Source organism: Desmodus rotundus, chromosome 12 (genome assembly GCF_022682495.2).
Source record: "Desmodus rotundus isolate HL8 chromosome 12, HLdesRot8A.1, whole genome shotgun sequence".
Taxonomy (NCBI): Eukaryota; Metazoa; Chordata; class Mammalia; order Chiroptera; family Phyllostomidae; genus Desmodus; species Desmodus rotundus.
This window is the reverse complement of record NC_071398.1, coordinates 45,840,619-45,867,948: the sequence shown is the minus strand read 5'-3', so window position 1 is coordinate 45,867,948 and position 27,330 is coordinate 45,840,619. Positions and strand designations below refer to the sequence as shown.

The 27,330-nt window shown below is 50.6% G+C and overlaps 2 protein-coding genes and 1 long non-coding RNA gene across 7 annotated transcripts; 2 read left to right on the top strand and 1 right to left on the bottom strand.

The window, feature by feature from the left end:
• Positions 1-290: 290 nt before the first annotated feature.
• Positions 291-8,832, top strand: LOC112310085 (orphan sodium- and chloride-dependent neurotransmitter transporter NTT5-like). The gene is made up of 12 exons (XM_024566327.2): positions 291-408; positions 2,912-3,230; positions 3,647-3,800; positions 3,989-4,115; positions 4,290-4,465; positions 4,707-4,817; positions 5,208-5,449; positions 6,157-6,343; positions 7,088-7,289; positions 7,433-7,592; positions 8,246-8,408; positions 8,617-8,832. Exons 1-12 carry the CDS (start codon positions 291-293, stop codon positions 8,830-8,832), a joined length of 2,175 nt encoding a protein of 724 aa, XP_024422095.2.
• A 1,641-nt stretch (positions 8,833-10,473) lies between these two features.
• On the top strand, positions 10,474-25,920 carry LOC123480360 (orphan sodium- and chloride-dependent neurotransmitter transporter NTT5). 4 transcript variants are annotated; one of them, XM_045200367.2, is made up of 15 exons: positions 10,474-10,497; positions 10,755-10,845; positions 15,775-16,038; positions 16,472-16,854; positions 17,198-17,355; positions 17,543-17,669; positions 17,813-17,988; positions 18,670-18,780; positions 18,954-19,195; positions 20,771-20,957; positions 21,596-21,797; positions 21,907-22,066; positions 23,823-23,985; positions 24,203-24,470; positions 25,589-25,920. In XM_045200367.2, the coding sequence occupies exons 4-14, from the start codon at positions 16,500-16,502 to the stop codon at positions 24,431-24,433; spliced, it is 2,112 nt and encodes a 703-aa protein (XP_045056302.2). In that variant the 5' UTR covers positions 10,474-10,497; positions 10,755-10,845; positions 15,775-16,038; positions 16,472-16,499; the 3' UTR covers positions 24,434-24,470; positions 25,589-25,920. The 4 variants fall into 4 exon arrangements, with proteins under 4 accessions (XP_045056302.2, XP_045056303.2, XP_045056300.2 ...); XM_045200368.2 differs by lacking the exons at positions 10,755-10,845; positions 15,775-16,038 and having other exon boundaries at positions 10,481-10,497; XM_045200365.2 differs by lacking the exons at positions 10,474-10,497; positions 15,775-16,038 and having other exon boundaries at positions 10,510-10,845.
• Positions 19,190-27,318, bottom strand: LOC123480361 (uncharacterized). 2 transcript variants are annotated; one of them, XR_011650702.1, is made up of 3 exons: positions 27,061-27,318; positions 21,634-24,406; positions 19,190-20,699 (listed from the first exon to the last, which is right to left on the bottom strand). It is a non-coding gene; the product is annotated as an uncharacterized lncRNA (long non-coding RNA). The 2 variants fall into 2 exon arrangements; XR_006656317.3 differs by having other exon boundaries at positions 24,271-24,406.
• Positions 27,319-27,330: the final 12 nt, after the last annotated feature.

Here is a 27,330-nt window from a genome sequence, read left to right as displayed (position 1 = left end):
CATAATGCCGTCCAAGTTTCATCCACGTCCTTGCAAATGGCAGGCATTCATTTTTTTCTGGCTGAGTAATACTCCACTGTATGAGAGAGAGAGGGAGAGGGCGGGAGAGAGACAGAGTGTGTTTGTGCGTGTGTGCATGTGTGTGCATGAGTGTGCGCCAGTGTGAGCACAGGTGTGTTGAAGGAGGGGCGGGAGTTGGCCCTGTGATGCAAAGGGAGAGCAGCACAGGCGCATGCGCGGGCCGGGAGGGAGCGTGGGAGGCAGGGGGTTGTAAAGGGCCGAGGGGCAGAATGGGCTGCGAGGGCACGCGGGAGGCACGCGAGGGGGTGCATGCGCAGAGGAACTGCGAGAAAGGCAGCGGCTGCTGCAGAGAGGAGCGTCCAGCGCGCCAGCCTCACGAGGCTCACAGTGGCCTGAGATGGTCGCTGAGCTTCTCAGTTGCTTCTTCACCCTCGTTTCCCCCTAACTGACCGGACCGAAGAGGCCGGACCTCGAGGTTAGGGTGAGGATGACTTGGCCCTAGATATCCCCAAATGATGGTCACAGATGGGGGAGCGGGGTTGGGGGGCGGAGGGGGGGCCAGGGTCACTCCAAGGGGCAACAGGCTACGAGACTGGCGCCTCCTGGCCACCTCGGCCTCTCTGGAACTGAGGGATCAAGAGACGCGAGAGGCTTGTCCTTTTCTTGCGTCTGGAGCCCAAGAAGTTGGCCGTGGCCCCTTTGCTCACCGAATCTGACCTTGACCCAACGCCAAGCCCCGGCCTTCATGAGCCTTGGCCATCAGTCCCTGTCCATCAGGGAAACCTACTGGTTTAAGTTCCCAGACAGCAGACCCCAGGTCGAACCCGGCACAGCCCTGTTGGGGACAAACGGTTATTTCAAGCGCCTTGAGGAGCCTGCACAGCAGCTCCTTCCTTTCCTCCTCGGAGGGTCTAGTTCCAAGGAAGGAGGGAAAGGGGCATTTCTGGGAGACCTGAGCACTCCCCAGACGGCGTGGGCGTGGGCCCAGGCTAGCGATTGCTGGGAATGAGGATGCTGGGCCTCACAATGCTGGGCTGTCACCAGGTGCTCTCCGGCCTGGGAAGAAGTGTCAGCCAGAAACCAAGGGGCTCTGCGGGTGTCCCAAGGGGCCAGTCTGCAGAATCTCAATTTGCCAAAACTCAGTTCTCTGACTGAAGGGTAAGATGACCAATTTACAAAAACAAAACAAACAACCCCCCCTAAAACTTGTATTAAGGGATACGTTTATTTTTATTTACTTTCTTAAGATTTTATTTATTTATTTTTAGACAGAGGGGAAGGGAGAAAGAGAGGGAGAGAAACATCAGTGTGTGGTTGCCTCTCACCCACCCCCTACTGGGGCCCCGCCCCCAGCCTGGGCACATGCCCTGACTGGGAATCCAACCAGCGACCTTTGGTTCTCAGGCCAGCATTCAATCCACTGAGCCACACCAGCCAGGGCTACATGAATTAATTTTTCAATGTTGAACCAATCTTAGGTACTTGGGATAAATCCCACTTGATTATACATTCTTTTTTTAATTCTTTTTATACTGTTGTTCAGTAGTTTTCTGTACTGTTTTCGTCTGGTTTTGGTATCAGAGTACTACTGATCTTGTTGAATGAGTTAGGAAGTGTTCCCTCGGCTTCTATCCTCTGATAGAGATGGTAGAGAATGAGTATAATTTCTTCCTTAAGTGTTTGTTAGAATTCATTAGTAAACCTGTCACATCCCGCTTTTATGCATTTCTTTTCTTTTTCAGTACGCTCTCCGCCCATTCGCTCATAGAGTATTTGAGGAGCCAACCAAAGGTCAGCGTAGCAGCAGCAGAGACAGTGGAAAGGAGACATGAGGTAGAGCACTGTCCTCTTGCTGGGGACAGAACAGCTAGGGAGGAGGGTGGACAGAGACAGTAACTAGATCAACAATCGATAGTTAATCACATCTGGAGGTGAGCAATACTGTGAGGAAAAATAAAAGTAGTTAGGATGGAAAGAGTAGCCGATAGGTAGGCTGCGATTTTACTTTAAAGGTTTTATTTGTTTATTTTTAGAGAGAGGGGAAGGGAGGGAGGGAGAAAAAGAGAGAGAAACATCCATGTGTGAGAGATACATCAATCAGTTGCCTCTCCATGCCCCCATACAGGGGACCTGGCCTACAGCCCAGGCATGTGCCCTGACTGGGAATTGAACCGGCCACCTTTTGGTTCACAGGCCGGCACTCAGTCCACTGAGACACACCAGCCAGGGTAGGGAGGCTGTGATTTTAGATAGGTGGGCAGGGAAGGCATTGCCGGCGAGGCGGTATTTGAGCAGAGACCTGGATGTTTTACAGATGAGGAAGCTCAGAGAGAGAAAACTACTCCCCTGAGGCTACAAGGAGGATTTGATATGAAATTAGTTTCTTTACTTCAAAAAACCCACTGAAAATGGTGTCTCCCTTGGTGGGGAGTACCCCTTGGTGTTTCCGGAGACTCATCGAGTGAGATTCCTGACTGCTGTTAGCTCGCTTTTCTCTAGCCTGATCTTTTGCACCAAAGCATTTCTAAGAAGTAAAACTTATGTAAGAGTACTTTTTGGGTGCTTTGAACTTCAGGGGTGTTAGGGGCAGAAATGAAAGGTTTGCTTTAAGGAGAGGTGTTGAAGATTATTTTGCAACTCAGTCATTCCTTGACTCTAGAATCTGAAATCCTGTTTCTGGCGTCCTTCAGGTCTGCTCAGGGAGGCAGTCCCTCCCTCGGGCTTTCAGAAGCGCCTGCACAGGTTCAGCCTGGACTGAAGAGAGAGGCCCAGCCGTCAGAATCTTCCCTGCCAAAAGCCTCATCTACTGACTCAAACCTTTCAGAGAGTTTCCCAGGAAGCCACACTTGGGAAAACAAGGGCCCAGGGTCTCTGGTGGCCTGGGCTTCAGATACCCAGACTTTGGAAGCCCGAGCTGAGAAGGCTAAGGCCTGGGAGACTCAGGCTTATGAGGCACAGAAAAGGTATACCCAACCCAAGCAAACCTCTGTATTGGGGCTGGAATCTGCCCAAGCCCTGAAACAGAAACCCTTAATTAAGATGACGGAGGTGCCAGAGAAAAAGAAGAAGAAGAAGAAGAGCGAGGCCCCCTATACCCGGCCACTCTGGTCTAACAAGGTTGAGTACATCCTGGCCCAGGTGGGCTACTCCGTGAGGGCAATCAACCTTTGGCGGTTTCCCTACCTGTGGCTTCACCACGGAGGTTGTAAGTCTGGGGACCAGGAATCGGGGGTCCACCAGGGGCTAGCAAGACAGAAGCCTAGCCAGGCTTCGAACTCCATGGTCTCTGGGACGTGTAGAGGCTACAGACTAGGCACTGGGAACAGGAGAGGAGGCGGGGCCTGAACGCAGAGGACCCCGAGAGGGAGGGAGGCGCAGGAGGAAATCTGAACGTGAGGATGGAGGGGCTAGAAGTCTGTGTCAGGGCTGGAGGTGGCAAGGACACATCTGGGCCTTCTAGGAACTGGGGGCCCAGGGACTGGACACCTGGGACGGTAAGGGATGTGGAAATAATTGAGTCTTAATGCCTGTGGTTCTAAGGGACATCACGGGTGGGGAATGTTCTTTTGGACTCCTCCCAAAGAAGTCCAAGATGGTTCCCTCATCAAATGTCCTGCACAGGGAGTTTTTGCCTCATCTACATCTTCTTGCTGCTCTCGATTGGGATTCCTCTCCTCTTCCTGGAGATGGCCGTCGGTCAGAGGATGCACCAGGGCAGCATTGGTGTGTGGAAGATCATTGGCCCCTGGGTCGGTGGTGTGGGGTACACCAGCTTCATGGTGAGGATCCCTGGGCTGCCCGAGCCTACCCTTCTCCCCCATCCCCACCCCAGCCCTTGTCCTGGAATGGGTCCCCTGATTTCCCTTGCATGGGTCAAGTCCCTTCAGTTCCCCAGTCCTCTGTCAAATTCCCTCGTTTTTCCTGTCCCCGTCCCTCCTCCCCAGCCACCGCCTCCTTGGCTTCACAGGTGTGCCTCATCGCCGGCTTGTACTTGAACGTCTTGAATGCCTGGATCCTCACCTACCTGAGTCAGTCCTTCAGGTATTCCATTCCATGGGAGCACTGTCCTCTACTGAAGAACTCCAGTGACTTTGGTGAGAGGGGAAGGGAATTTGGAAGAGGACTAAGGAGTGAGGATGGGGTAAAGGAGAGGCAGAGAGTAGAAGGAAGAAGAAATGAGATGGAAGGGATGCGGGGGAAGCGCTAACGGAGAGGGGTAGGGCCACCCTGCCCAGCAACCGTGTTGAAAGCCAGATACCCTTACTCAGATCCTGAATGTGAGCGGACGACACCCTCCATGTACTTCTGGTACCGGATGACCCTGAAGGCCTCCGACAGCATTGAGGACAGCGGGCCACCAGTCTTCAGTCTGAGCGTGCCCTTTCTGCTGTCTTGGTGTCTAGTCGGCACTTTCATGATTAATGGGCTCAAGTCCATTGGGAAGGTGAGCCACCGTTTGTGAGTTCCTAAACAGTCTCAGATACTCTCAGCCCTCGCCTAAATGATTACTTCTTGACCTCCTACTGTCTCACTCCCTCTGGCCTGCCACTCCCACTGGCCCCTGGCCCCTGCTGAAAGCCGTCTTCTAACTCCTCCTCATGGCCAACTCAGAACTTCCTACCACTGGTGACTGTGGGTTGACCCCACTGGCACATGCTTGCTGACATGTCCTACTCTCCACTCAGGTCATGTATGTGTTGGTGCCAGTGCCCTACATAATCATGCTCTGTTTCCTCGTCCGGGGGCCGCTGCTAGAGGGAGCGGGATTCGGCCTTCAACATCTGAAGGTTTTCAAGGTAAGGTGCATCTTCCCTACTCTTCTGTCAGGCCTTAGAGGGTACGTAGTATCTATTCATTTTTTTTTAAAGATTTTATTTATTTACTTTTAGAGAGGGGAAGGGAGGGAGAAAGAGAGGGAGAGAAACATCAATGTGTGGTTGCCTCTCACGTGCCCCTCCTGGGGACCTCACTCGCAACCCAGGCTTGTGCCCTGACTGGGAATCGAACCGGTGACCCTTTGATTCTCAGGTTGGCACTCAGTCCACTGAGCCACACCAGCCAGGGCCCTATTGTCTGTTCTTAGGTGGCCTTTCCCCATTATCTTTCTCTGCGTCCACCCCCCTTTATTGTGTTAAGGTTCTCCTCGTCTTTGACCTCTGTGCTCGTTCCTGTCTTCTCCCTTTCAGTTATCGGCTCTGTACAGCGTGGATGTGTGGTGCTATGCGGGGGTCCAAGTCTTGTTTACCTTGGGTCTCGGCTATGGCCCCATTGTCTCTTTGTCCTCGTACATGGACCCGTCCAACAACTGTCTCCACGATGCCTTCCTTGTGACTCTGGTCAACCTGGGCTCCATGATGCTCGCCACGCCTTCCATCTTCTGCGTCCTGGGCTTCTGGGCCACAATCATCACAGACCGCTGCAGTGAAAAGTAAGGCCAGCCCCTCAGTGGTGGGGCTCGGACTCAGGGAAGTACAAAAAGTCCAACAATCAGGTGCTCTCTCGTAGCAGAGCTCCATGGGAGAATTATGCACACGTCATCTAAGTACACGGTGCTCCCTGATACTCTGTGTGCAAAGCTTACGAGGTCGACTTTTAGCTACTAGTCTAACAAGAGAGGAAGGACAAAGGTCAGGGGCGAATAAGAGACTGCATCACCAGCCCTGGCTGCTGTGGCTCAGTGGATTGACTGCTGGCCTCAGAACCAAAATGTTGCTGGTTCGATTCCCAGTCAGGGCACATACTTGGGTTGTGTGCCAGGTCCCCAGTAGGGAGTGTGCGAGAGGCAACTGCATGTTGATGTTTCTCTCCCTCTCTCCCTCCCTTCCCCTCTCTAAAAATAAATAAGTAAGTAAATAAATAAATAGACTTCATCACTACAGCAGGGACTCCCAGAGTCCCAAGAAGATGAAAGGAAAGCCTTCCCCCAGAGCCCCCCATGGTTATAAATTCCCCAGGTTCACCCAAGTTCATGACCCTGAAGTGGCTGCCTTCTTGGTTTCATCCCAGGCTCACCTTTTCCCGATCAGTGATGCCAGGCTAGTGATGTCCTTTCTAATATGGAAGGTGAGGGAAAAGGAGGCGGCGTCCTAAGGAGCCACACGGTTCAAAGTGATTCAACTCTTTTTTTCCCCCCAGAAATGCGGAAACGCTTTCCAGTCTGGTAACCCTAGGGAAATTGCCTCCCGAGGCTCAACCCCCTGAAAACCTGGGGCACCACCCGGCCACCATCTTCTTTGCCTGGCTCAGCAGCCTGCCCCCGTCCATCAGCAGCCTGGTCCTCAGTCACATTGTTGAATGCAACTTAGAGAAGCAGTTTTTGAAGGTCAGTAAAAATAGTGAGCCAGGCTGAGAGTTCCTCAATGCTTTCTTTAAAAAAAAAAATATTTATTTTTAGAGACAGAGGAAGGGAGAGAGAAAGAGAGGGAGAGAAATAACAATGTGTGGTTGCCTCTCGCACGCCCCCTACTGGGGACCTGGCCTGCAACCCAGGCAGGTGCCCTGACTGGGAATTGAACCAGCAACCCTTTGGTTTGCAGGCCAGTGCTCAGTCCACTGAACCATACCAGCCAGGGCCTCAATGCCTTCTGTAAAATAGAAATTTCATCCTTTATCATTAGTACCAGGAAAAAAAAAAAACCCTCCCAGAAGCACCAGGATAACCTGAAGCCTTGGTAATGCAAAGAACTGTAGCTTGCAGCCCTGGCTGGTGTGGCTCAGTGGGCTGAGTGCCAGCCTAGGAACCAAAGGGTCTCTGGTTCGATTCCCAGTCAGGGCACATGCCTGGGTTGCAGGCAGATCTCCAGTAGGGGGTGTGGGAGAAGCAACCACACATTGCTATTTCTCTTTCTTCTTCCCTTCCCCTCCCTAAAAATAAGTAAATATTTTTAAAAAAGAAAAAAAAGAACTGTAGCAGAATTCCTTCTGTGGATAATTCTAGGTGGAATTCTTGGTTTTCCGTGTCAGAGGGTCAGCTTGGCGTTTTCCAGGGAAGGTAGAATGTATCTTTGTCTGTACTGTTGTTAAGTTCAAGGACACTTTAACGTCTGCCTTTTCCCTGCCTTAACAGGTGAAGGAGGGCCCAAACTTTGCATTCCTGGCCTTCATCGAAGCCATGTCATTCGCTCCTGGCTCCGTCTTCTGGACCGCCCTCCACTTCCTGATGTTGCTGACCTTTGGGCTGAACGTCATGACCGGGACCCTGCAGGGCATTATCACCCCGCTCCAGGACAGCTTTTCCTCTTTCAGGAAGTATCCGAAGCTGTTTACAGGTACTCTGGCCTGTGGCCCTACTCCCTGCAATGACCCCGGCTTCCATGAGACGCTAATCCAGCCCTGGTTATAACCTCCACTAAGTTACCCTCTTCAGCCAGCCAGACCTGTAACCTTGATCCACATTCATTGTTTCCCCTAGTGGTTGTCTTTGTGCTCATGTCCCTGTGTGGCCTCTTCTTCACTCGGCCTTCAGGCATCTACTACATCGGACTGCTGAGTGAATACTGGATGATCCTCCCCATAATTCTGATCGTCACATTTGAAAATGTGGCTGTGGCCTGGGCCTACGGAGCCAGGAGGTGATTGCTTGGGTCTACAGGGAAGGCTGACCCCTTTTTTTCTTTTCTTTTCTTTTCTTTTTTCTTTTCTTTTCCTTTCATTCCTTCCTTTCCTTCCTTCGTTTCTTTTAGATTTTATTTATTTACTTTTAGAGAGAGGGAAAGGGAGGGAGACTGAGAGGGAGAGAAACATCACCGTGCATTTATGGAATGAATGAAACAGACTTGGCCTTTCCCCTAGGGCACTGGGTACCCATGAAAGGCTTTGGAGCAGTAGAGGAATGTTTGAAAAACTATATATTTTTAAAGACAGGGGAAGGCAGGGAGAAAGAGGGAGAGAAACATCAATGTGTGGTTGCTTCTCGCACACCCCCTACTGGGGACCTGGACTGCAACCCAGGCATATGCCCTGACTGGGAATCGAACTGGCAACCCTTTGGTTCACAGGTGGGTATTCAATCCACTGAGCCACACCAGCCAGGGCAGAATGTTTGACTTTTTTAGGGGGTTGAGAGAAAATCAGAGCGGATGAGGCTTGAGCGGAGGCAGGGGTTTGGAAGTGAGGTAGAATATTGGAAAGATGCTAACTAAGGTCAGGCTGGCCTTGCCCCCCGCCCCCAGTGAAGGGTGAGGCATGACTGGACCTCCCACAGTCTCATGGCCCTCGCTCCCAGGTTCCTTGCAGACTTGGCGACTCTGTGGGGCCGTTCCATCCACCCCATCTTTCACTGGCTGTGGTGCACTCTGTCTCCATTTGTGCTGCTGGCCCTGTTTATGGCCACTCTGATCCTTCTGTCTCTGAAGACCTTGAGCTACTTGGCCTGGGACTCGAGCACTGTGAGCCTCCCCGTCCAGACCCCAGACCTTCCTGGGCAGCGGGGCCAATCTTTCAGTCCACTCCTGCCTAGAGACTCTGTCCTCATTCTCTGCTCCCTGAAGGCTCGCCAGTCCTCCGCCCTGGTTCCCTCGCCACTCTTCCCCTCCCACAGTCTTTCCTCTTCTGGAACTCTTCAATGTTCTGAGCCCCTCTCCCATCTCTCCACAGTCAAAGGAGGTGTTCCGACAGTACCCAACATGGGTGCTGCTCGCGATGATGGCCCTTTTCCTCGCTGTCACCCTCCCCATCCCCGTGTACTTCGTGTACTGCCTCACGCACGGCATTCCCTTCAAGCCCAGGAGCTTGGACGGGCCCGTCAAAGGGGCCCACAAGGAACCGGTCCTACAGGATGATAAGCAAACCGCTGATCAACTGTCCGTGTGACCTCACGCCTCCCTCAAAACAGGCGACTCAGTATCAACTAGCGACTGCTGATGTCCTCGGACCCAGAACTCCTTTTATTCCCAAGGGTAGGGGCATTATTTGGGGGGCTCTTGGGGCCTCCCCCGTTCAAGACCCCTCTAGTTGCCACTGTCATTTTCCCCATCTGCTTCCTCAGTGCGTGCACACGCCAGTCATATACACAGGGGGTGATGCCAACCAAACCCGCCCGGCATGGAGCTGGAGGAGTAATGCTGTCGGCCAATAAATCAGTCCGCTCTCCAAGCACTGGGTGTGAGCTGATCTGTGTTTCTTTTCTGTAAACGTCTCAGAGTTTCCATAAATGTGGAAACTCTTGGGAGTCTTCTATTGTTTTTTAAAAATATATTTTAACAAAGACTTTATTTATTTTTAGCCAGAGGGGAAGGGAGAGAGAAAGTGAGGGAGAGAAACATCGATGTGTGGGTGCCTCTCGCGCGACCCCTGTTGGGGACCCGGCCCGCAACCCAGGCATGTGTCCTGGCTGGGAATCCAACCGGCAACCCTTTGGTTCACAGGCTGGTGCTCAATCCACTGAGCCACACAAGCAAGGGAAGGCAGCTTCCATTCTTCTGAGAGATAAACATCCTGCCCTCACCTCACAGTGGCAAATTCCAATGCTAGGGTACTGGACTTACTTTATACAGGGACCGGCCTTTAGCCAAGAAAAACCCAGGACATGGTGGCTTCAACAAAGATGGAAAGGATATTAATGTGCTTGCTAATGGGACATGGTACCCCTATCGTGGGTCTAAAATTATTATTAAGAGTTTCCAAGGCTGCCGTGGGCTGAGTGATCCACACAGACTCAGTTTGGGAATTACCCGATTGTATTGCTGAGCCCACCGCGGTTCCATCCCCACTTGGTAAGAGACATCCTGTTACCGCAGAGCTAAAATCAAATGGATTTGCCCAGTGGATGAAAATTGAGTGCGTCTCAAGGAACTGGTGGAAGCGGTGAGCTCATCACTGAGCTGAAGTACGCCCCGAAAGGAGATAGAGTTAGTCGGTCAGTGACCAAGGGTGAGGGCTATGGGTAGAGGTTGTTGGTATTCTCAGAGATCCATGGAATGGGCTTCCTTTATTTTTTTAAATTTTTAATTTTTTTTTTAATAAAGAGAGGTAGAGACACATCAGTGTGTGAGAGAAACATCGATGGGTTGTCTCGTGGCCCACAACGCAGCCATGTGCCCTGACTGGGAATTGAACCAGGGACCCTTTGGTTTACAGGTGGGCACTCAATCCTCTCAGCCATGCCAGCTGGGGTTGGGTTCCCTCTAAATGCTCAAGAGGTCCCAGGATTTCGGATTGCTTAGCTCCCACAGGGAGACATCCTTTGTCACAGAAATAAGTTTCTGTGACAAAGGAAGAGAAAGACATTCCCAACACTTCCTTGGCAGGCGGGACTCCATGGGTGGGTCTGGTGAACAAGGAGAGGAGCCGAAATTCCCCATGTCTCTGCCTCTGCAGCAGTTTCACGCTCTTGAAGCTCGAGGGGGGAGCGCTGCTGTGAACCTCCTGGTCCTCTTCAGCCATTGGCTGGGTACCGGCTAGCCCCGCCCCTCACGCTTCCATGCCCCGCCCCCACCCAAACGATCTTCCCCTTGAGGACCCGCGCTATTGGGTCAGGTAAGAGGGGAATGGGAAGGAGATGAGGGAGAAGGCAGGCAGCTTCTCACGATCAGATATCCTGAGTTTTCCAGCTCCTTCCGTTTGGGAGCCCAGGCGCTCACCCTCCGTCCTGCCCCCACCCTCCAGTCTGCGCTTTGGGAGCAGAACCTGGGGGAGAGGTATTGAGAAGTAGGGGCTAACCAGATAAACCGATGGGAGTGGGATGAAGAACTTGGTGCGTGCCCTCTTCCCACGGGGGATTTTCCTTTCTTCAGGCCACTCGTTGTGGCGGGGTTGTTTACATTGGAAAGCTCTCACTTTGCTGGAAGGGTGCCAATCGCAGTGGAAGAGCGGTTTCTATCGCAGGTACGTCTCTGCATAGCTGTGGGGGTCCTTGTTGCCTGAAGTCCGGTTTCGGGCGCCCTAGCGTGTGCGCGGGTTTTCTTGTGGACGGCTGTTAGAATCTCTGGCCTCGTGAGAACAGAGTCCCCTGCCTGGGTCAACTATCTTACCCTTTTATTCCTCTCAAAAGTGGCATGAGATACAGGTGTCGTCATCCTCCGTTTTCATCACGAGGTGCGGAAGAAAGGGGTTCACACAGGGAGTGAGGGGTAGAGGCTGACAAAGATTCTCATCTTTTGGCTTCTAGACCTTTTATTTGGGAAATTGTCAAACACATACAAAAGAGTAACAATGAATCGCTTTGTATTCGTCACCCATCTTCAGCAATGACCAACTCGTGACCAGTCTGCTTTCTTCTCTCCTCACCCCACCGCGTGCCTCCCTATTGTTTTGAAGCAAATCCTAAATTTTGTAGGATTTGTAGACATGCCAGTACCTATCTCTAAAGTATAAGAACCCTTTAAAAAAAGAAAAAAACTTGGGAAGCCCTGTCTGTTGTGCCTCAATGGATCGAGTGCAGGCCTGTGAACAAAAGGGTCACTGCTTGGATGCCCAGTCAGGGCACATGCTTGGGTTGTGGGCCAGGTTCCCAGTAGGCGGCGCCAGAGAGGCAACCACACATTGATGTTTCCCTCACTTTCTCTCTCCTCTCCCCTCTCTCTAAAAATTAAAAAAAAAACCAAACTGACAAAACTTATCACACCTAAAACAAATAACAATAATCCTAATATCATCAAATATTCAGTTAGCACTCAGATTTTCCTGTTTGTCTCATTTTTCTTCTGGTAGCTTTCGCTTTTTTAAACAGCTTGATTGAGCTAGGATTCACCCATTTATAGAGTACAATTTGATGGTTTTTAGTATATCACAGGCTTGCGCAATCACCACCACAGTCGATTTTAGTACATTTTCATTATCCCCCCAAAAAACACCACACCCCTCAGCCATCACCCCAGTGCCCCAGGCTCCAAGCCCACCTCACACAACCGCTGACCTACTTTGTGTTCTACAGATTTGCCTGTAGGGCAGTGCTTTTGTGTCTGGCTTCTTCCTCATAGCATAATGTTTCAAGTCTTCTTTCTTTCTTTTTCTTTTTTAAATTTATTTATTTATTTTTAGAGAGAGAGGGGGAAGGAGGGAGAAAGAGACAGAGAGAAACATCAATGAGTGGTTGCCTCTCTCATACCCCCAACTGGGGACCTGGCCCACAACCCCGACCGGGAATAGAACCAGCGACCCCCAGTTCGCAGGCCAGCGCACAATCCACCAAGCCACACCATCCAGAGCTTTTTCTTTTCTTGGTCCACCTCACTAAACGTGTCTCTGTTGATCTTTTCAAAGAGCCAGCTTTTGGCTTCATTGATTTTCCATATTCTTTTTCTATTCTCCATGTCATTGATCTCTGCTCTGATCTTTAGTATTTTGTAAATATATTCCATTTTCCTCAATCACCCCTCAGTAAAGCTGGAAAAAATAGATACTTTTTAAAAATGATAAACCCCTTGTCTAATCATTTCAGCATCTGGGTTATCTTAGGGTTGACATCCATTGATTCTCTTTCCCTTTGGGAAATGGTCAGAATTTTTTTTTTAAAGCGATGAGTCCTTTCGGATTGCATCTTGGGAACTTTGAATATTATGCTGTGAGACTCAGGATCCTGTTAATATCCTCCAGAGAATGTTGAATTTCGTTTGCTTGTTTGTTTTAGCAGGCAGGCACCCTGGGTAGGTTCGATGGCAAGTTTTCTCAAATCTTCTATGGGTGTTGTTGACAATGGGAGTTCAGTTTTCGAAGCCTTTTCTATGTTATTTGGGCCAGCATGTGCCAACCTGGGGCTAGCCTGTGACTGGGACGGTGGTTTGTGTCACTGTTCTGTGTGTCAAAGGCTTGCTTGCTTCTTTGTATTTGTCCCACACTTGCATAATTCAAAGGTGAGCCTGTGAGGTGAGAAGGGGAACTTGGTATATTTCCCCCATGTTCGAAATGCACAGAAACTCCGTGTCCCGGAGCTCTGGAAACAGGGGCTTTCTGCTGGGGTTCCTGCTTTTACTGCATGTTGTGCAGTTCCATGACCTGGCTACCCTTGGATCAAGGGGGAAAGGAAGAAAAAAACACGTGAAACCCATTCCCCGTGGTAAGTTATTATTCCATTTCTAACTTAAATCCCCAGTCTGACCGCTACTGTCTACTTTTCAAAGTCCACAGAGAGTTGCTTTTGGTATTCCATCCCGACTTTAGCTGTCGTCAGTGGGAGATATTGGCTGTACGTCGTTGGCTTACTCCGTCTTGGCCAGCAACCGAAGACAAGCAGCAGCCTCTTCGTTATTTTTGGCGCTTTACTCTTCTACCTCAATGTTAAAATCTTGTTAGCTTTCACGAAAAGTTATGGTGAGATTTTGATTGGAAGTGCATTGACTCCATCAGTTTGGGGGAGAAATTCCATCTTTACAGTATTAACTATTTATATCCATGACCATGGGATATTTTTGCATGATTTAGGTCTGTGTTAATGTTGTTTAGGTTTACTCCTTGATGCCATATAGTTTCTGTTGCTATTGTTGGTGCTATCTTTCTTTTTTAAAAATCCACTTTCTATTCTGGCTGGTGTGGTTCAGGGAATTGAGTGCTGTCTGGGAAACAAAGGGTCTTTGGTTCCATGCAGACCAGGTCCCCAGCAGGGGGCGTGCAAGAGGCAACCACACATTGAGATTTCCCTCTCTCCCTTCCTCTCTCTAAAAATAAACAAATAGACTTCCAGCCAAGATGGAAGCATAGGTAGATACACTGTGGCTCCTCCCACAACCAAAAGAAGGACAACAACAAATTTAAAAACAAAAATCAACCAGACCTGCCAGAAAATCGAACTATATGGAAGTCAGACGACCAAGGAGTTAAAAAAGAAACATTCATCCAGACCGGTAGGAGGGGTGGAGACGGGCAGCCACGGGGAGAGGACTGCCAGCAAAAAGGCTGCTGGAGGACCGGGTGGTCCCACATTTGCATGCAGATAAACCGGGAGGAACAACTAGGGAGCGAAACAGACCATGCAACTCAGGGTTCCAGCAGGGGGAAAGAAAGCCTCAAAACCTCTGACTGGAAAAACCTGTGAAGGTTGTGGGGGCGGGAGAAACTCCCAGCCTCACAGGAGAGTTTGTTGGAGAGACCCACAGGGTCCTAGAACGTGCACAAAACCACCTACCTGGGAATCAGCACCAGAAGGGCCCAATTTGCTTGTGGGTAGCAGAGGAAGTGACTGAAAGCCCGCAGAGATCCCAGCAAGTGGCACTGTTCCCTTTTGTACTCCTCCCCCACGTACAGTGTCACAACGCAGCATGTGGGCCCTGGTGAACACCTAAGGCTCCGCCCCTTACTACTTAACAGGTGCGCCGAGACAAAAAATGGCCCAAATGAAAGAACAGATCAAAGCACCAGAAAAAATACAACTAAGCGACAAAGAAATAACCAACCTATTAGATGCACAGTTCAAAACACTGGTAATCAGGAAGCTCACAGAATTGGTTGAATTTGGTTGCAAACTAGATGAAAAAATGAAGGCTATGCTAAGAGAAACAAAGGAAAATGTACAGGGAACCAATAGTGATGGGAAGGAAACTGGGACTCAAATCAATGGTTTGGACCAGAAGGAAAAAATAAACATTCAACCAGAACAGAATGAAGAAACAAGAATTCAAAAACATGAGGAGAGGCTTAGAAACCTCCAGAACAACTTTAAATGTTCCGACATCTGAATCATAGGGTGCTAGAAGGAGAAGAGGAAGAGCAAGAAATGGAAAACTTATTTGAAAAAATAATGAAAGAGAACTTCCCCAATCTGGCCAAGGAAATAGACTTCCAGGAAGTCCAGGAAGCTCAGGGAGTCCCAAAGAAGTTGGACCCAAGGAGGAACACACCAAGGCACATCATAATTATGTTACTCAAGATGAAAGATAGGAGAGAATCTTAAAAGCAGCAAGAGAAAAGAAGACAGTTACCTACCAAGGAGTTCCCATAAAACTATCAGCTGATTAGAGTCAAAAGAAACCTTACAGGCAAGAAGGAGCTGGAAAGAAGTATTCCGAGTCATGAAAGGCAAGGAGCTACATCCAAGATGACTCTATCCAGCAAAGCTATCATTTAGAATGGAAGGGCAGATAAAGCACTTCCCAGGCAAGGTCAAGTTAAAGGAGTTCATCATCACCAAGCCCTTATTATATGAAATGTTAAAGGGACTCATCTAAAAAAAAAAGAAAATGATCAAAACTATGAACAGTAAAATGACAACAAACTCACAACTATCAACCACTAAACCTAAAAAAAAAAACCCTAAGTGAACAACTAGAACAGGAACAGAATCACAGAAATGGAGATCACATGGAGGGTTATCAGTGGAGAGGGGGAGGTGGGGAATGGGGAAAAGGTACAGGGAATACGAAGCATAAATGGTAGGTAGAAAATAGACAGGGGGAGGTTAAGAATAGTATAGGAAATGGAGTAGTCGAAGAACTTATATGTATGATCCATGGACATGAATTAAGAGGGGGAATGTGGGTGGGAGGGGGGTACAAGGTGGAGGGGACTAAAGGGGAGAAAAATGGGACAACTGTAATAGCATAATCAATAAAATATATTTATAAATAAATAAAATCTTTTTTAAAAATCCACTTTCTGTTTATTCTTATGGTAGAGAAATTCAGGGTTTTTTAATGTTTATTTTTTAGAGACACTTTGATTGCAGCATATATTAAAGCATGCACAGATCATAATTACGGCTAGATAAATGATCACAACGTGAGCACACTGTCCTGGGTTCTGAAGTGGAAGCGGTCGTAAAGCGAGGAGCAGCCCCCCGGGAACCCCACCATCTGGCCTCTGTACACAACTTTCCCTCTCTAGAGTCGATCTCGATCCTGTGGCAGCTGGTGTAGCGGACGAGGTGGCAGGTGCAGAGGAGTCACCCAGGCCCATCCATTGCTGCCGGTCCAGGTAGTCGCCGCGCCGCAGGAAGTCCTGGCCTCAGAGTGGGCCTGCCACTCACCCAGCATCCAGCAGCCACAGGCCCCGCCTGGCCACGTTGTGGCAGCTGAAATCGGGCTGCAAATTGGTCACCGCGGCGCTTGCTGTCAGTGGCTGCCCTGGAGGCCGAGATCTTCGTAGAAGGTGATGACTGCCTGACAAGGACGGTGGGGGTTCCTGCTTTTTCAATTATTATTTTCTAGCCCTGGCTGGTGTGGCTCAGTGAATTGAGTGCCAGCCTGAAGAACAAAGAGTTGCTGGTTCGATTCCCAGTCAGGGCACATGCCTGGGTTGTGGGCCAGGTCCCCAATAGGGGGCACGCGAGAAGCAACCACACATTGATGTTTCTCTCCCTCTCTTTCTCCTTCCTTTCCCCCCTCTCTAAAAATAAATAAATAAAATCTTTTAAAAAATTATTATTTTCTAGAGGCAGGCATGTTCTCGGTACCTTTTCCAGGGTGGAGATTCCCTGTTCTTATCCACAGAAGGATAAAAAGGTTGGGGAGGGCTCAAGAAAATTATTCTTGGCTTTTCTGAGTGCATACAGCTGAAGTCTAAAGTTCTTGGTGTCCTTCAGGTCGACAATGAACTAGAACCCACCCAGGATGTGGACCGTTAATGAAAACACAGAGGCCCAAGATGAGAATTCCCAGATGCCTAAATCTTCAGGTTCCAAACCCTCCATGGCTCCTTTCTCAGCTTCCCAGCTCCTGAAGTTGGAGTTGCTGCCCGCTGAGGAACTGAATGAGGAGGGGCAGGTTTTCGACTGTCCCTCAAACATTTGGTCTGATGAAGATTACGACACAGAAGTGGAGGCCATGGGCAGAGATGAGCCCAAGGACGCCACTGACCGACCGTACTGGGACAGTAAAATCGAGTACCTCTTGGCCCAGGTGGGCTTCTCCGTGGGGCTGACCACCATCTGGAGCTTTCCTTACCTGTGTTTCCACAACGGAGGTGGTGAGTCTGGGGACCAGGGATTTTGGACCCGTGAAGGGGCGAGGGCTCAAAGGTATGGAGGGGCCAAAGCCAAGCACACGCACAGTAGGGCGTCAGGAGGGTAGAAGCGGGGTATTCGAAGACTTGGGTTTATTAGGATGGTGGGGGCTGGGTCTTCTAGGAACTGGGGACCAAGGGACTGGACACCTGGGACTGTGAGGGATGTGGAAAGAGTCGAAGTCTGATGCCTGTGGCCCTGAGGGACGTCCCGGGTAGGGAATGTGTTTTCCTGGACTCCCCCCAAAAGTCCAGGCTCTGAAAGATCGGATGGTGCTCAGAGCCGCTCCCTAAATCCCCTCAACAGGGAGTTTTGTCCTCATCTACATCGTCCTGCTGTTCTTGGTCGAGATCCCTCTGCTCTTGCTGGAGATGGCAGCTGGTCAGAGGATGCACCAGGGCAGCATTGGTGTGTGGAAGGTCATCAGCCCCTGGATTGCTGGTGTGGGGTACACCAGCTTCGTGGTGAGGAGCCCTGGGCTGCCCAGGCCTGCCCTTCACCCCACCCCCCGCATCCCCATCCCAGCCCTTGTCCTGCAATGGGTCCCATGGGTCAAGTCCCTTCAGTTTCCTCTGTCAAATCCCCCACCCCCCACCCCTTCTGCTGGCCTGCCTCCCTTCCCCCGCCTCCGGAACTCTCCGTGGTCCCTAGGTGTGCTTCATCGTGGGCTTGTACTACAGTGCCCTCGTAGCTTGGGCTCTCTTCTGTTTGGTCCAGTCTTTCCAGTTGCCACTGCCTTGGGTGTTGTGCCCCTTACAGAGGAACTCCAGTAATTTTGGTGAGGAGAGAGGGAAGAAAAGAGCAAGTGGGAGGGTTGAGAAGAAGACAGGGGAGGGAAGAGGATCATCGAGACACTAGGGGAGGGGTGGGGAGAAGGGGGCACCTGGTCTTGCAGTTTCCTCCATGGCCAGTTCACTTCAGACCCCGAATGTGTGCGGACAAAACCCACCGTCCATTTCTGGTACCAGCAAGTCTTGAAGGCCACGGATGAAATTGAGGTCGGCGGGCTGCCAGTCATGCACCTCAGTGTCTGTCTCTTTGTGACCTGGTTAGTTCTCTGCATCTCCTTGATCAAGGGGCTCAAGTCCACGAAGAAGGTGAGCTGCCCTCTGATGTACTAATCTGATGGACCCCCGAGACCTCAAATGTTCTCCCGACCTGATGCTTGGAGGTCTCCAACTTCTCACTCGTCCTAATCTGACCTCTGATTCCCCATAGTTTTTTTTTTTAATATTTTATTATTTTTAGAGGTGTTATAATATGTTTTTTTATTTTTAAATATTTTATTTACTTTTAGAGAGAGAGGAGAAGGGATGGAGAAAGAAAGGGAGAGAAACATCAATGTGTGGCTGCCTCTCACATGTGCCCCACTGGGGACCTGGCCTGCCACCCAGGCATGTGCTCTGACTGGGAAGCGAACTGGTGACCCTTTGATTTGCAGGCCAGCACTCAACCACTGAGCCACACTAGCCAGGGCCCCATAGATTTTTAAAAACATTTATTTATAGAGAGAGGGGAAGGGAAGGAGAAAGAGAGGGGGAGAGACATTGATGTATGAGAGTCATCGATCAGTTGCCTCTCACACGCACCTAACTGGGGACCTGGCCTGCAACTCAGGGAGGCACCCCGATTGGGAATCGAACCAACATCCTGTCAGTTTGCAGGCCAGCAGTCAATCCACTGAGCCACACCAGCCAGGGCACGAGTCCTCATAGTTTTGGCCCTTCTATCCCAGCTTTTGCTTTTGTTGAACTCTCCAAGGCATACTTTCTCCCCAGATGCTGTATGTCTTGGTTCTCCTTCCCTACATCATCCTCTTCTGTGTCTTTATCCGGAGTCTCATGCTGAAAGGGGCAGAATATGGTCTCAAGAGGTTGTGGCCTGGCAAGGTGAGGTGCCTCTACCCCTTCACCCTCGTCTCCCAGTGGGGATGTCAGGGACAGTATGACCACCTGTCTGGTAGAGGCCTTCCTAGCTCCTGCGTTCACTCCCTTCTTCTCATCTTCCATCCCCCACCCCGCCTCGCTTTACATGCCGATTCGCACGGCCCTTCTCCCCATAGGTGCCGGCCCTGTACTCTGTGAAAGTGTGGCGCCTTACTGGAAACCAGCTCTTCCTGTCCATAGGCTCCGGCTTTGGCAGCTTCACCGCCATCAGCTCCTACATGCCCCGGTCCAACAACTGTGTCACGGATGCCTTTGCCGTGGCTCTGCTCAACCTGCTTACCTCGATGATGGTCACGGTGTCTGTGTTTGCCATAATGGGCCACCTGGCCGTACAGGCCAATGAACAGTGTTTCCTGATGTGAGCCCCGTCTTTCACAGGGCCCTCATCACAAACAGCGAAGTCTTAGGAGTAGCTCACAGATCTCCAGCCTAGGGCCCCCACCCCTCAGGGATGCTGGCTCAGTCAATATGCTTGCGGGGTCCCTCAAGTGGGAGCGTCCTAAACCTTAGGGACACTTCAATCTCTCTATCTCTTTAAGAGCTGCCTTTCTAAACTAGAGAAACCCCACCCTTGGAGGTTTTCAAAGGTGTGTTTGCCGTTCGCCCCATGCTTAAACTGGAGACTGCTGTGGAAGAATTAGGGGATCCCTTCAGCTGAACCATTAGACCAAGAAAATGGAGGACCCACAGCCACCAGAGCCCCCATCGCCTCTCCTCTATTTTCTTCTCCTGTGGTATTCATTTCAAAAATATGTATCAGCTATTTATTTACATAACATGTCCTCCCTGCCAGCCCCTGTGCGGAGTTGCGGAAACAGTCAATGGTGAATCAGACCCTCTCCCTGCCTTCAGGAAAATCACAGTCTTCTGAAGAAGCAGATGCTAAATGGATCATCACAAACTAGATAATAACTGACCCTAGGGATGATGAGGAGACAGAGGAGGGAAATTCTGATTTCCTGGCGGCAGTCAGAGAAGGCTTCCTGGTGGAGGCAATTCTGAGCTGACCTTGCCTCCTGACAAATAACCAGTGCTCATATTCTTTCAAATACTATCCGTTCATAGACCAATATATAAAAATAGACCATTTTTTAAACAATTGGATCATAGTATACTACTTTCTGCAACTAGTTGATTTGACCTTATACACATAAATCTTTTTTTAAAAGATTTTACTTATTTTTAGACAGAGCAGAAGGGAAGGAAAGAGAGAGGGAGAGGAACATCGATCTGTGGTTGCCTTGCACGCATCCGCCACTGGGGACCTGGCCTGCAACCCAGTGGGGGATGCAAGAGACAGGGGATGCCCTGACTGGGAATTGAACTGGCAATCCTTTGGTTCACAGGCCGGCACTCAACCCACTGGGCCACACCAGCCAGGGATAAACGTAGATCTTGAACAGCTTCCCGTGGCAGTAAATAGAGTTCAGGGGGCTGAGTGAGGATTTGTAGGGATTTGTCATACGGAGCACAGGTGTGGGGGGAGAACTGGAGTAGAATCAATGAGGGCAGAGGAGGGTGGGTCTGGGCAGAGAGAACACGGCAAGTGGAAGGCTTACTAGCTGAATGTGGCTGGAGCGTCCGAGGTGAAGACGCTGAGTTACGAGGTTGGAGAGGCCAGCAGGTCAGGAAAGCTGAGGAGCTTCAGTGTTAGCCTGCGGCTGTCTAGGAGGAGGCGAGGGTCCGGGAACCCTCAGTGCTACACTGGGAAGACCCGTCCAGGGGTTCACGAAGTTGGAAGTTCTCCATCCTCACACGGACACCCCTGTGTTTGCGGCCACTAGGATCCTCGAGACCTCAGCTTCAGCCCGGCCTTTACTTCGAACCAGATGGGAAACTAAGCTAGTGATTTCCCTTCTCACCTAGAATAGAAGAGAGGAGAGGTTGCCTCAGAGGCCCAGATGGTTTCAAACAATTCTCTTTCTGTCCCCAGGAACACTGAGAGAGTGATGAATCTGGTATCTACTGGGCTGCTGCCCCCTGAGCTCCGCCTCCCTGGTAGCCTGTACCGCGACCTGAGTTCCAGCTACCCCGTGTGGTTGGGCAAGCTCCCGGAGCGAGTCAGAAGCGAGCTTCTACCCTATTTGTCCAATTGTGACCTATCTGAGCAATTGCAGCAGGTAGGTAGGGGATAGTGGGGCCCTAGAGCTCCCTTCAATCCCCGCAGCGGACTAGAAATGTCAGCTCTCCCCACATGTCTGCAAATCCAGGAGAGCTATTCCCAGCTGCGTCCTGGGCGACCGAGGCAAGGTTTACTGTCTCCTTTTGGGAGAAGGCAGTTGTAGCCTCTGCAGCACCAAGCACTCGAGTTCATACAAGTCTGCTCAGTGCAACCCAGAACAGTTGCTAGAGCAGCAGCTGTTGTAGGAGGAAGCCCTTTGCCTCAAGGCCTGAGGAGCATAACATACAGGAACAGCCCCAGCTGGTGTGGCTCAGTGGACTGAGCACCAGCCTGTGAACCAAAGGGGTGCCAGTTTGATTCCCAGTCAGGGCACATGCCTGGGTTGTGGGCCAGGTCCCCAGTAGGGAGCGTGCAAGGGGCAACCACACATTGATGTTTTTCTCCCTCTCTTTCTCCCTCCCTGTCCTTCTGTCTAAAAATAAATAAATAAAGTCTTAAAAAAAAATGAATGTCCATGAACAGCAGCACTACAGATAGTTTCCTAGGAGGGGACAGAGGGGACAGGAGTGGAGCAAGGACCCTGTAGACGGGGCTCTGAGCCCTCCCCATGCCTCCCACGCCTCCCTTCACTCCCAGGTGATGGAGGGCCCAGCTGTGCCCTTCGTGGCATTTACCGTCGTCGCCTCCGTGTTTCCCGAGTCCCCCTTGTGGGCCATCACCATCTTTGTGTTTCTGGTGGCCATGGGGATGAGCACCATGATAGGGGTCCTGCAGGGCATCGTCACCCCTCTCCAGGACACCTTCTCTTCCAGCAGGAAACATCCGGAGCTGCTCACAGGTACCCCGACCTAGGACCCCATTCCCACTGCTGGCCGCTGCTGAGCTTAGTGAAGCCCAGGGCACTCACACGGCCCGGCGTGTGTTCTAAGTCTGATCTGTCCCTCCAGTGGGTGTCTGTGTGCTCATGTTCCTGGGCAGCCTCGTTTTCGCCAGCCCCTCGGGCAGCTACTATGTGAGCCTGCTGGACAATTACTGGGCCCCTCTGTCCGTCATCTGCATCCTCATCTTGGAAAACGTGGCCGTAGCCTGGATCTACGGGGCCAGGAGGTGATGTCCCAAGCCCAGAATCTCCCTCCAGGCCCCCACACAGCTAAGGTCCCTAGGGAGCATTGGCCCCTCCTGCTCTCCCCAGCAGCTGTCTGTCCCTAGGGTCGTGGCCAGCTCCCAGGAGGGCGGGAAGGAGAGAGGCGCGGGCCGGCTTCCGGAGGCAATTGATGTGAAATGGCAAACTGTTGAATAGCCTGTATCAAGTCTAGGGGCTCCTTTTTAAAAGGCCTACTTAAAAAAAAATTTTTTTAAGATTTTATTTATTTTTAGAGAGGGGCAAGGGAGAGAGAGGGAAACATCAATGTGTGGTTGCCTCTCACGCGCCCCCTACTGGGCACCTGGTACACAACCCAATTATGGGTCCTCACTGGGAGTGGAATTGGTGCTGTTTGGTTCGAAGGCCACCGTTCAGTCCACTGAGCCACACCAGCCAGGGTGCTAGGCCTCCCTTTAACCAGGGCAGTCTGCATCCTTGCTTCTCACAGTCTGCTCCATGGACCAGCAGCATTGGCATCACCTGGAAGCTTATTAGAACTGCGGAGCCTCAGGCTCCACCGCAGACCTTGGCACCTGTAGCTGCATTTTAACAAAAACCCTAAGGGGTTGGCACACATGTGCTAACATTTGAAAAGCACCGTGTATTCCCGGGGTGGCGGTGTTCCCAGGTGATCGTGGTTTGGGCATCAGCTGGCTCATTCACACGCTCACTCGTTCTCTCATATTTCTTAGGGCCTCCCATGCACCAAGCAGGCCTCGTGATGAGTGCTGGGGGTACTGGGATACACTGTGTTTAGTTTCTTCTCTCAGAGTCCAAAGAGGAAGACAGACAAGCAGATCCTTGGGCAGGGTGGTAAGCCCGTGCCGTGACAGAGGCAGACAAGGGCACCATAGAAATACAGATGGTTAGCAAAAGAAGACAGAAGGGACGGGCAAGGAGGGGATGTCTAAACAGAATCTAGACAGGTCCCTGGCTGGTGTGGCTCAGTGGACTGAGTGCCGACCTATAAATCAAAGGGTCGCCGGTTTGATTCCCAGTCGGGGCACATGCCTGGGTTGCGGGCCAGGTCCCCAGTAGGGGGTGCATGAGAAGCAACCACACATTGATGTTTCTCTCCATTCATGTTTCTCTCCCCCACTCCCTCCCTCTCTCTCCCTTACTCCTCTGTCTAAAATAAATAAATAAAATCTAGATGGGTGAAGGAAGAGAGGGAAGGGCATTCTGGGCGGCCGGAACCGGATTTGCCTACGCGATGGGTATGAGAAGGTGTACCAAAGAAAGCATGTATGGGCTTGAAGAAACTACAGAAATGTACTTTGGCCTGTGGGAGGCCCTCACGCTTTCATCCTGAAGGTGAAGGGGGATAGAAATGTTTTTAAAAGTCCTGGGGCTGGAACAGAAATTAGCCTGCAAAGGGATGGATTAGAGGGAAGAAGACTGATTTGGAGGCAAACAGAAACAGGGGTGTCCAACCTTTTGGCGTCTCTGGGCCACACTGGAAGAAGAAGAGTTGTCTTGGGGCACACATAAATACATTGCGACACATAATCAGGAAAAAAACCCAAAAACCTCATCATGCTTTAAGGAAATTTACGATTTTGTGTTGGGCCCGCACTCACAGCCATCCTGGGCTGCAGGTTGGACAGCCCCTGAACTGCTGAGAGCTCTCTCTCCCGGGCTAGGTTCAGACTGACCCCGCCCCCAGGGCTTGGCAAAGCCCCACCGGCCGTTCCGAAGCCTTCCGCCCCTTCTGCCCAGGTTCCTTGCAGACCTGATTATCATAATTGGCCGCCCTGTCCTCCCCATCTATCGTTGGCTGTGGTGCTTTGTGTCGCCCCTTGTGCTGCTGGTCCTGTTGGTGTGCAGCCTCATTCACCTCCATCTGACTCCCACCACCTACTTGGCCTGGAACTCCAGCACGGTGAGCCTCCCTCCACACACCCCAGACCTCAGGCACTCCCCCTGCCCCCGCTCGGGAACAGACTTTCCAACCCATTTTTGCCTGTGGGACTGAGCTATCTTCTTCCCCGGGGATTCGGTTATCTCGTCTCTTGCCTCCGGTCCTCTCCTGCCTCCCTCTTCTGCATCTCACTTCAGACAACCTGGACCCTCTCACCCTTCCTCCCCTCTCTCCGCAGTCCAGTGAAGTGAGCCGACATTATCCACCATGGGCCAAAGCCCTGCTCACAGCGCTCATTGTCATTACCATCCTGCCCATCCCTGCCTGCTTCTTGTCCACACTCTTCCGCGAGTGGTTCATGGTCTCCAGGATGCACAGCAGGTCCACGGTTATCTTTAAACGCAAAGCTGAAGGGACGTCCCCAGAGTCCCATCCACGCTTCCTGTGGGGAAAAGCACAAAGAAGATGAATAAGATGCGTAACCAGAGAAAACCACTTTCTGCCGTGTGAGTAATCCCTCTTGGCAATAAATCCTGGGCTCATTCAGCATAACATCACTGGTTTTTTGAAGTGGAACTCCTGGCTGGCAAGTTAATATCAGAAGAGGTAGAGGCAGCTGCCCTGGCTGGTGTGGCTCAGTGGATTGAGTGCCGGCCTGCAAGCCCAGTCGCTGGTCGCTGGTTCGATTCTCAGCGGGGGCAAGTGCCTGGGTTGCAGGCCAGGTCCCCAGTAGGGGGTGTGCGAGAGTCAACCACATACTGATATTTCTCTCCCTCTCTTTTTCCGTCCCTTTCCTTCTTTCTAAAAATAAATAAATAAAATTAAAAAAAAAAAAGAGAAGAGGTAAAGGTAGCAACTGCTAGTGTAACTGGACCCAAAGACCTTTTGTTTTTCTAGATTGGGAAAGTGTTTCTGGCTGGTGGAGACTAACATAGTCACTGTTTGCCTCTCCCCCATTGTACCTCACCGGGCCGGTGCCCTCTGACTTCCAGCATTTGGCTGCCGGTGACTAGTGACCCTGCTTCTCCTGGGAGGCTGCCTCCCTCCTGGTCTGGGTTAAGTCTGCTCCCTATGAGACGAGGGCAAAGTGGTGGCAGTAAAGAAAGCTAGGCCGGTGGAAATGTACTTTCATCCTAAAGAAAAGTGTCCATCCTCCAGTCTTGCCTTCCCTTGACTTCCTTAAATTCAACTTCTAGAATCCCAGAGCCTTTGTGGCTGGTGCTTCCTGTGAGTAAACTGTACCCGACGGAGAGAGTTTGCTCAGAAAACGGTGGGTTCACTGAATATGGCCAAGTGGTTAAATGTCTGCTAATTGGTGACCTCCTCACATAGCTCTCGAACACTTGGAAGAGTTGATTGCTCCCCCCAGTCTACCACGGGTGTAGCTCAGCGGATTGAATGTGGGCTGCGAACCAAAAGGTCGCCAGTTCAATTCCTAGGCAGGGCACATGCCTGGGTTGCGGGCCAGGACCCCAGTAGGGGGCGCGCGAGAGGCAACCACACATTGATGTTCTCTCCCTCTCTTTCTCCTTTTCTTCCCCTCTCTGTAAAAATGAATAAATAAAATCTTAAAAAAAAAAAAAAGTCTACCATGGGGCCTAAAAGTCGATGTGTTTTTCCTCAGATGGACTTGAACCCTGAAGAGAATTTAGCAAGGAATGATGGGGCGAGTGGAACCTGACTGCAGACTGAAGAGGACCCCAGGAGGACTTCATTTGGGGCAACGTGACAATAAAATGAGACAAACAAAACATACTATATTGTAAGACACCTGAACTATATAATAAAATATATTTTAACAGTCCTCTTTAATTGCATAGACCACTCTCCGACAACTTAGAGAGTTTTGTTTTAAAGGTAGAGGAAGACAGAGCCTTGGGTCCATGAAAGAAAAGGAAACCCCCATACATAGCACGTTGAAGCGCTATACCCTCTGTGAAAGAGGCAGGTCCTGTCTCTGATTAGAGGGAAGTACTATCTTTTTTGAGAATGTGTAACCCCAAGCCATTTCTCACATTAAGATTGGTTCCAATTGCAGGGGCTCTGTAGTCTGAAACCCAAATGGAGATGAATATAAAAGCTGCTTGGTCGATAGGCCCTTGCCCCCACAACCTACCAAAAAATGAATACAAATAATCTCTGGGGGAAACGCAACCTCCAGCAGGTCTCATAGAATTCCCCAGAGAAACTTTCAGTGAACACAAGGTCACAAAAAGAAGTCACAAGATACTCAAGAAAACAAGGGGCCCTGAGGGAGGACTAGCAGAACCAGCAAGCGGCAGAATCAGACCCGTAAAGACCTAATACACCAGAATTGTTAGGTACACAATGTAAAATACATATGCTTAACATAAAAACAAAAAGAGGCTGTTGAAGTTAAGAACAAGGAAGAAGAGATTCTCTGCAATGATCAGGATATTTGAAAAAGAACCAAAAAAAATTTTATGAATGAAAAAAAACATTGAGATTAAAAATATCAATGATGGGTTAAAAAAAAAAACAATTAGAAAACTGGGAAAGGAGAAAAACCTGAAGAAATTACCCATAATGTAGCAGAGAGAAACTACAGTATTGAAAATATGAGATGAAGAGGCATGGAAGATAGTGGGAGAAAGTCCGACACATATCTAATATCTAATAGGAGTTCCAGAAAAAGCTCCTTGAAAGAAGAGACGTGAGGTCTTGTGCAAAGAAGAAAAGGTGAACATTTTCCAAAATACAGAGAAATAATAACAATGGTTCATTTGTAAGTTGACATAGAGTCAACTACAATTGAAAAATAAGAAAATGTTTACATTTAAAAATTAAAATAGCCCTGGCTATTTAAAAAGAGCATCAGCGCCGAAACAGGCCCTGCCTGGGCTCCTCTCTGAGCTCTCCCCTTACCTCAACCTAGGAAGGGTCTTCAGCGCTAGGTCCCCCAGCCAGACTACGAGCTTGCCCGCTGGTGACCTCACTCCTCAGCACAAGGCCAAATCTATCCGGTAACCTATGACCCCCCGAATCCTCCCAGAGTCAACCAGGAGAGGAGATGCTCCCAGGAGTCAGGGATGCTGGGGTGGGAAGGGGTGGGCAAAAGGGAACCGCGCTTCTCACCTAAGCACACAGCCGATCAAGTTTCAGAGCTCCGGGAAACCGTGAGCAAAGGGCGCCCCCCCCCTCCCCGAGAAGTGGGCCAAGGGGCCGCCAGGCAACTGCGCGTCGGCTGGGCGGGCGGTCTGCACGAGGCGCCGGAGCCTCTCCAGTCGAATCGTCTAAATCGCCTTCCTGCTGCAGCGAAATAATCAAACCGCTTGTTGTCCCCGAGGCGGAGGCTCCCGGGGACCCTCGGCCCCTCACCGCGCGCGCGCGCGCGCGCGCGCCCCG

What these genes read in the sequence shown, in the direction of transcription:
- LOC112310085 (XM_024566327.2), top strand. Translation starts at nt 291, where the DNA reads ATGGGCTGCGAGGGCACGCGGGAGGCACGCGAGGGGGTGCATGCGCAG. An exon ending in AACATCTGAAGGTTTTCAAG is followed by an intron (nt 4,818 to 5,207) that starts GTAAGGTGCATC and finishes TCTCCCTTTCAG; the next exon opens with TTATCGGCTCTGTACAGCGT. An exon ending in TGGCCTGGGACTCGAGCACT is followed by an intron (nt 8,409 to 8,616) that starts GTGAGCCTCCCC and finishes ATCTCTCCACAG; the next exon opens with TCAAAGGAGGTGTTCCGACA.
- LOC123480360 (XM_045200367.2), top strand. Translation starts at nt 16,500, where the DNA reads ATGTGGACCGTTAATGAAAACACAGAGGCCCAAGATGAGAATTCCCAG. An exon ending in GAGGAACTCCAGTAATTTTG is followed by an intron (nt 17,670 to 17,812) that starts GTGAGGAGAGAG and finishes AGTTCACTTCAG; the next exon opens with ACCCCGAATGTGTGCGGACA. An exon ending in TGGCCTGGAACTCCAGCACG is followed by an intron (nt 23,986 to 24,202) that starts GTGAGCCTCCCT and finishes CTCTCTCCGCAG; the next exon opens with TCCAGTGAAGTGAGCCGACA.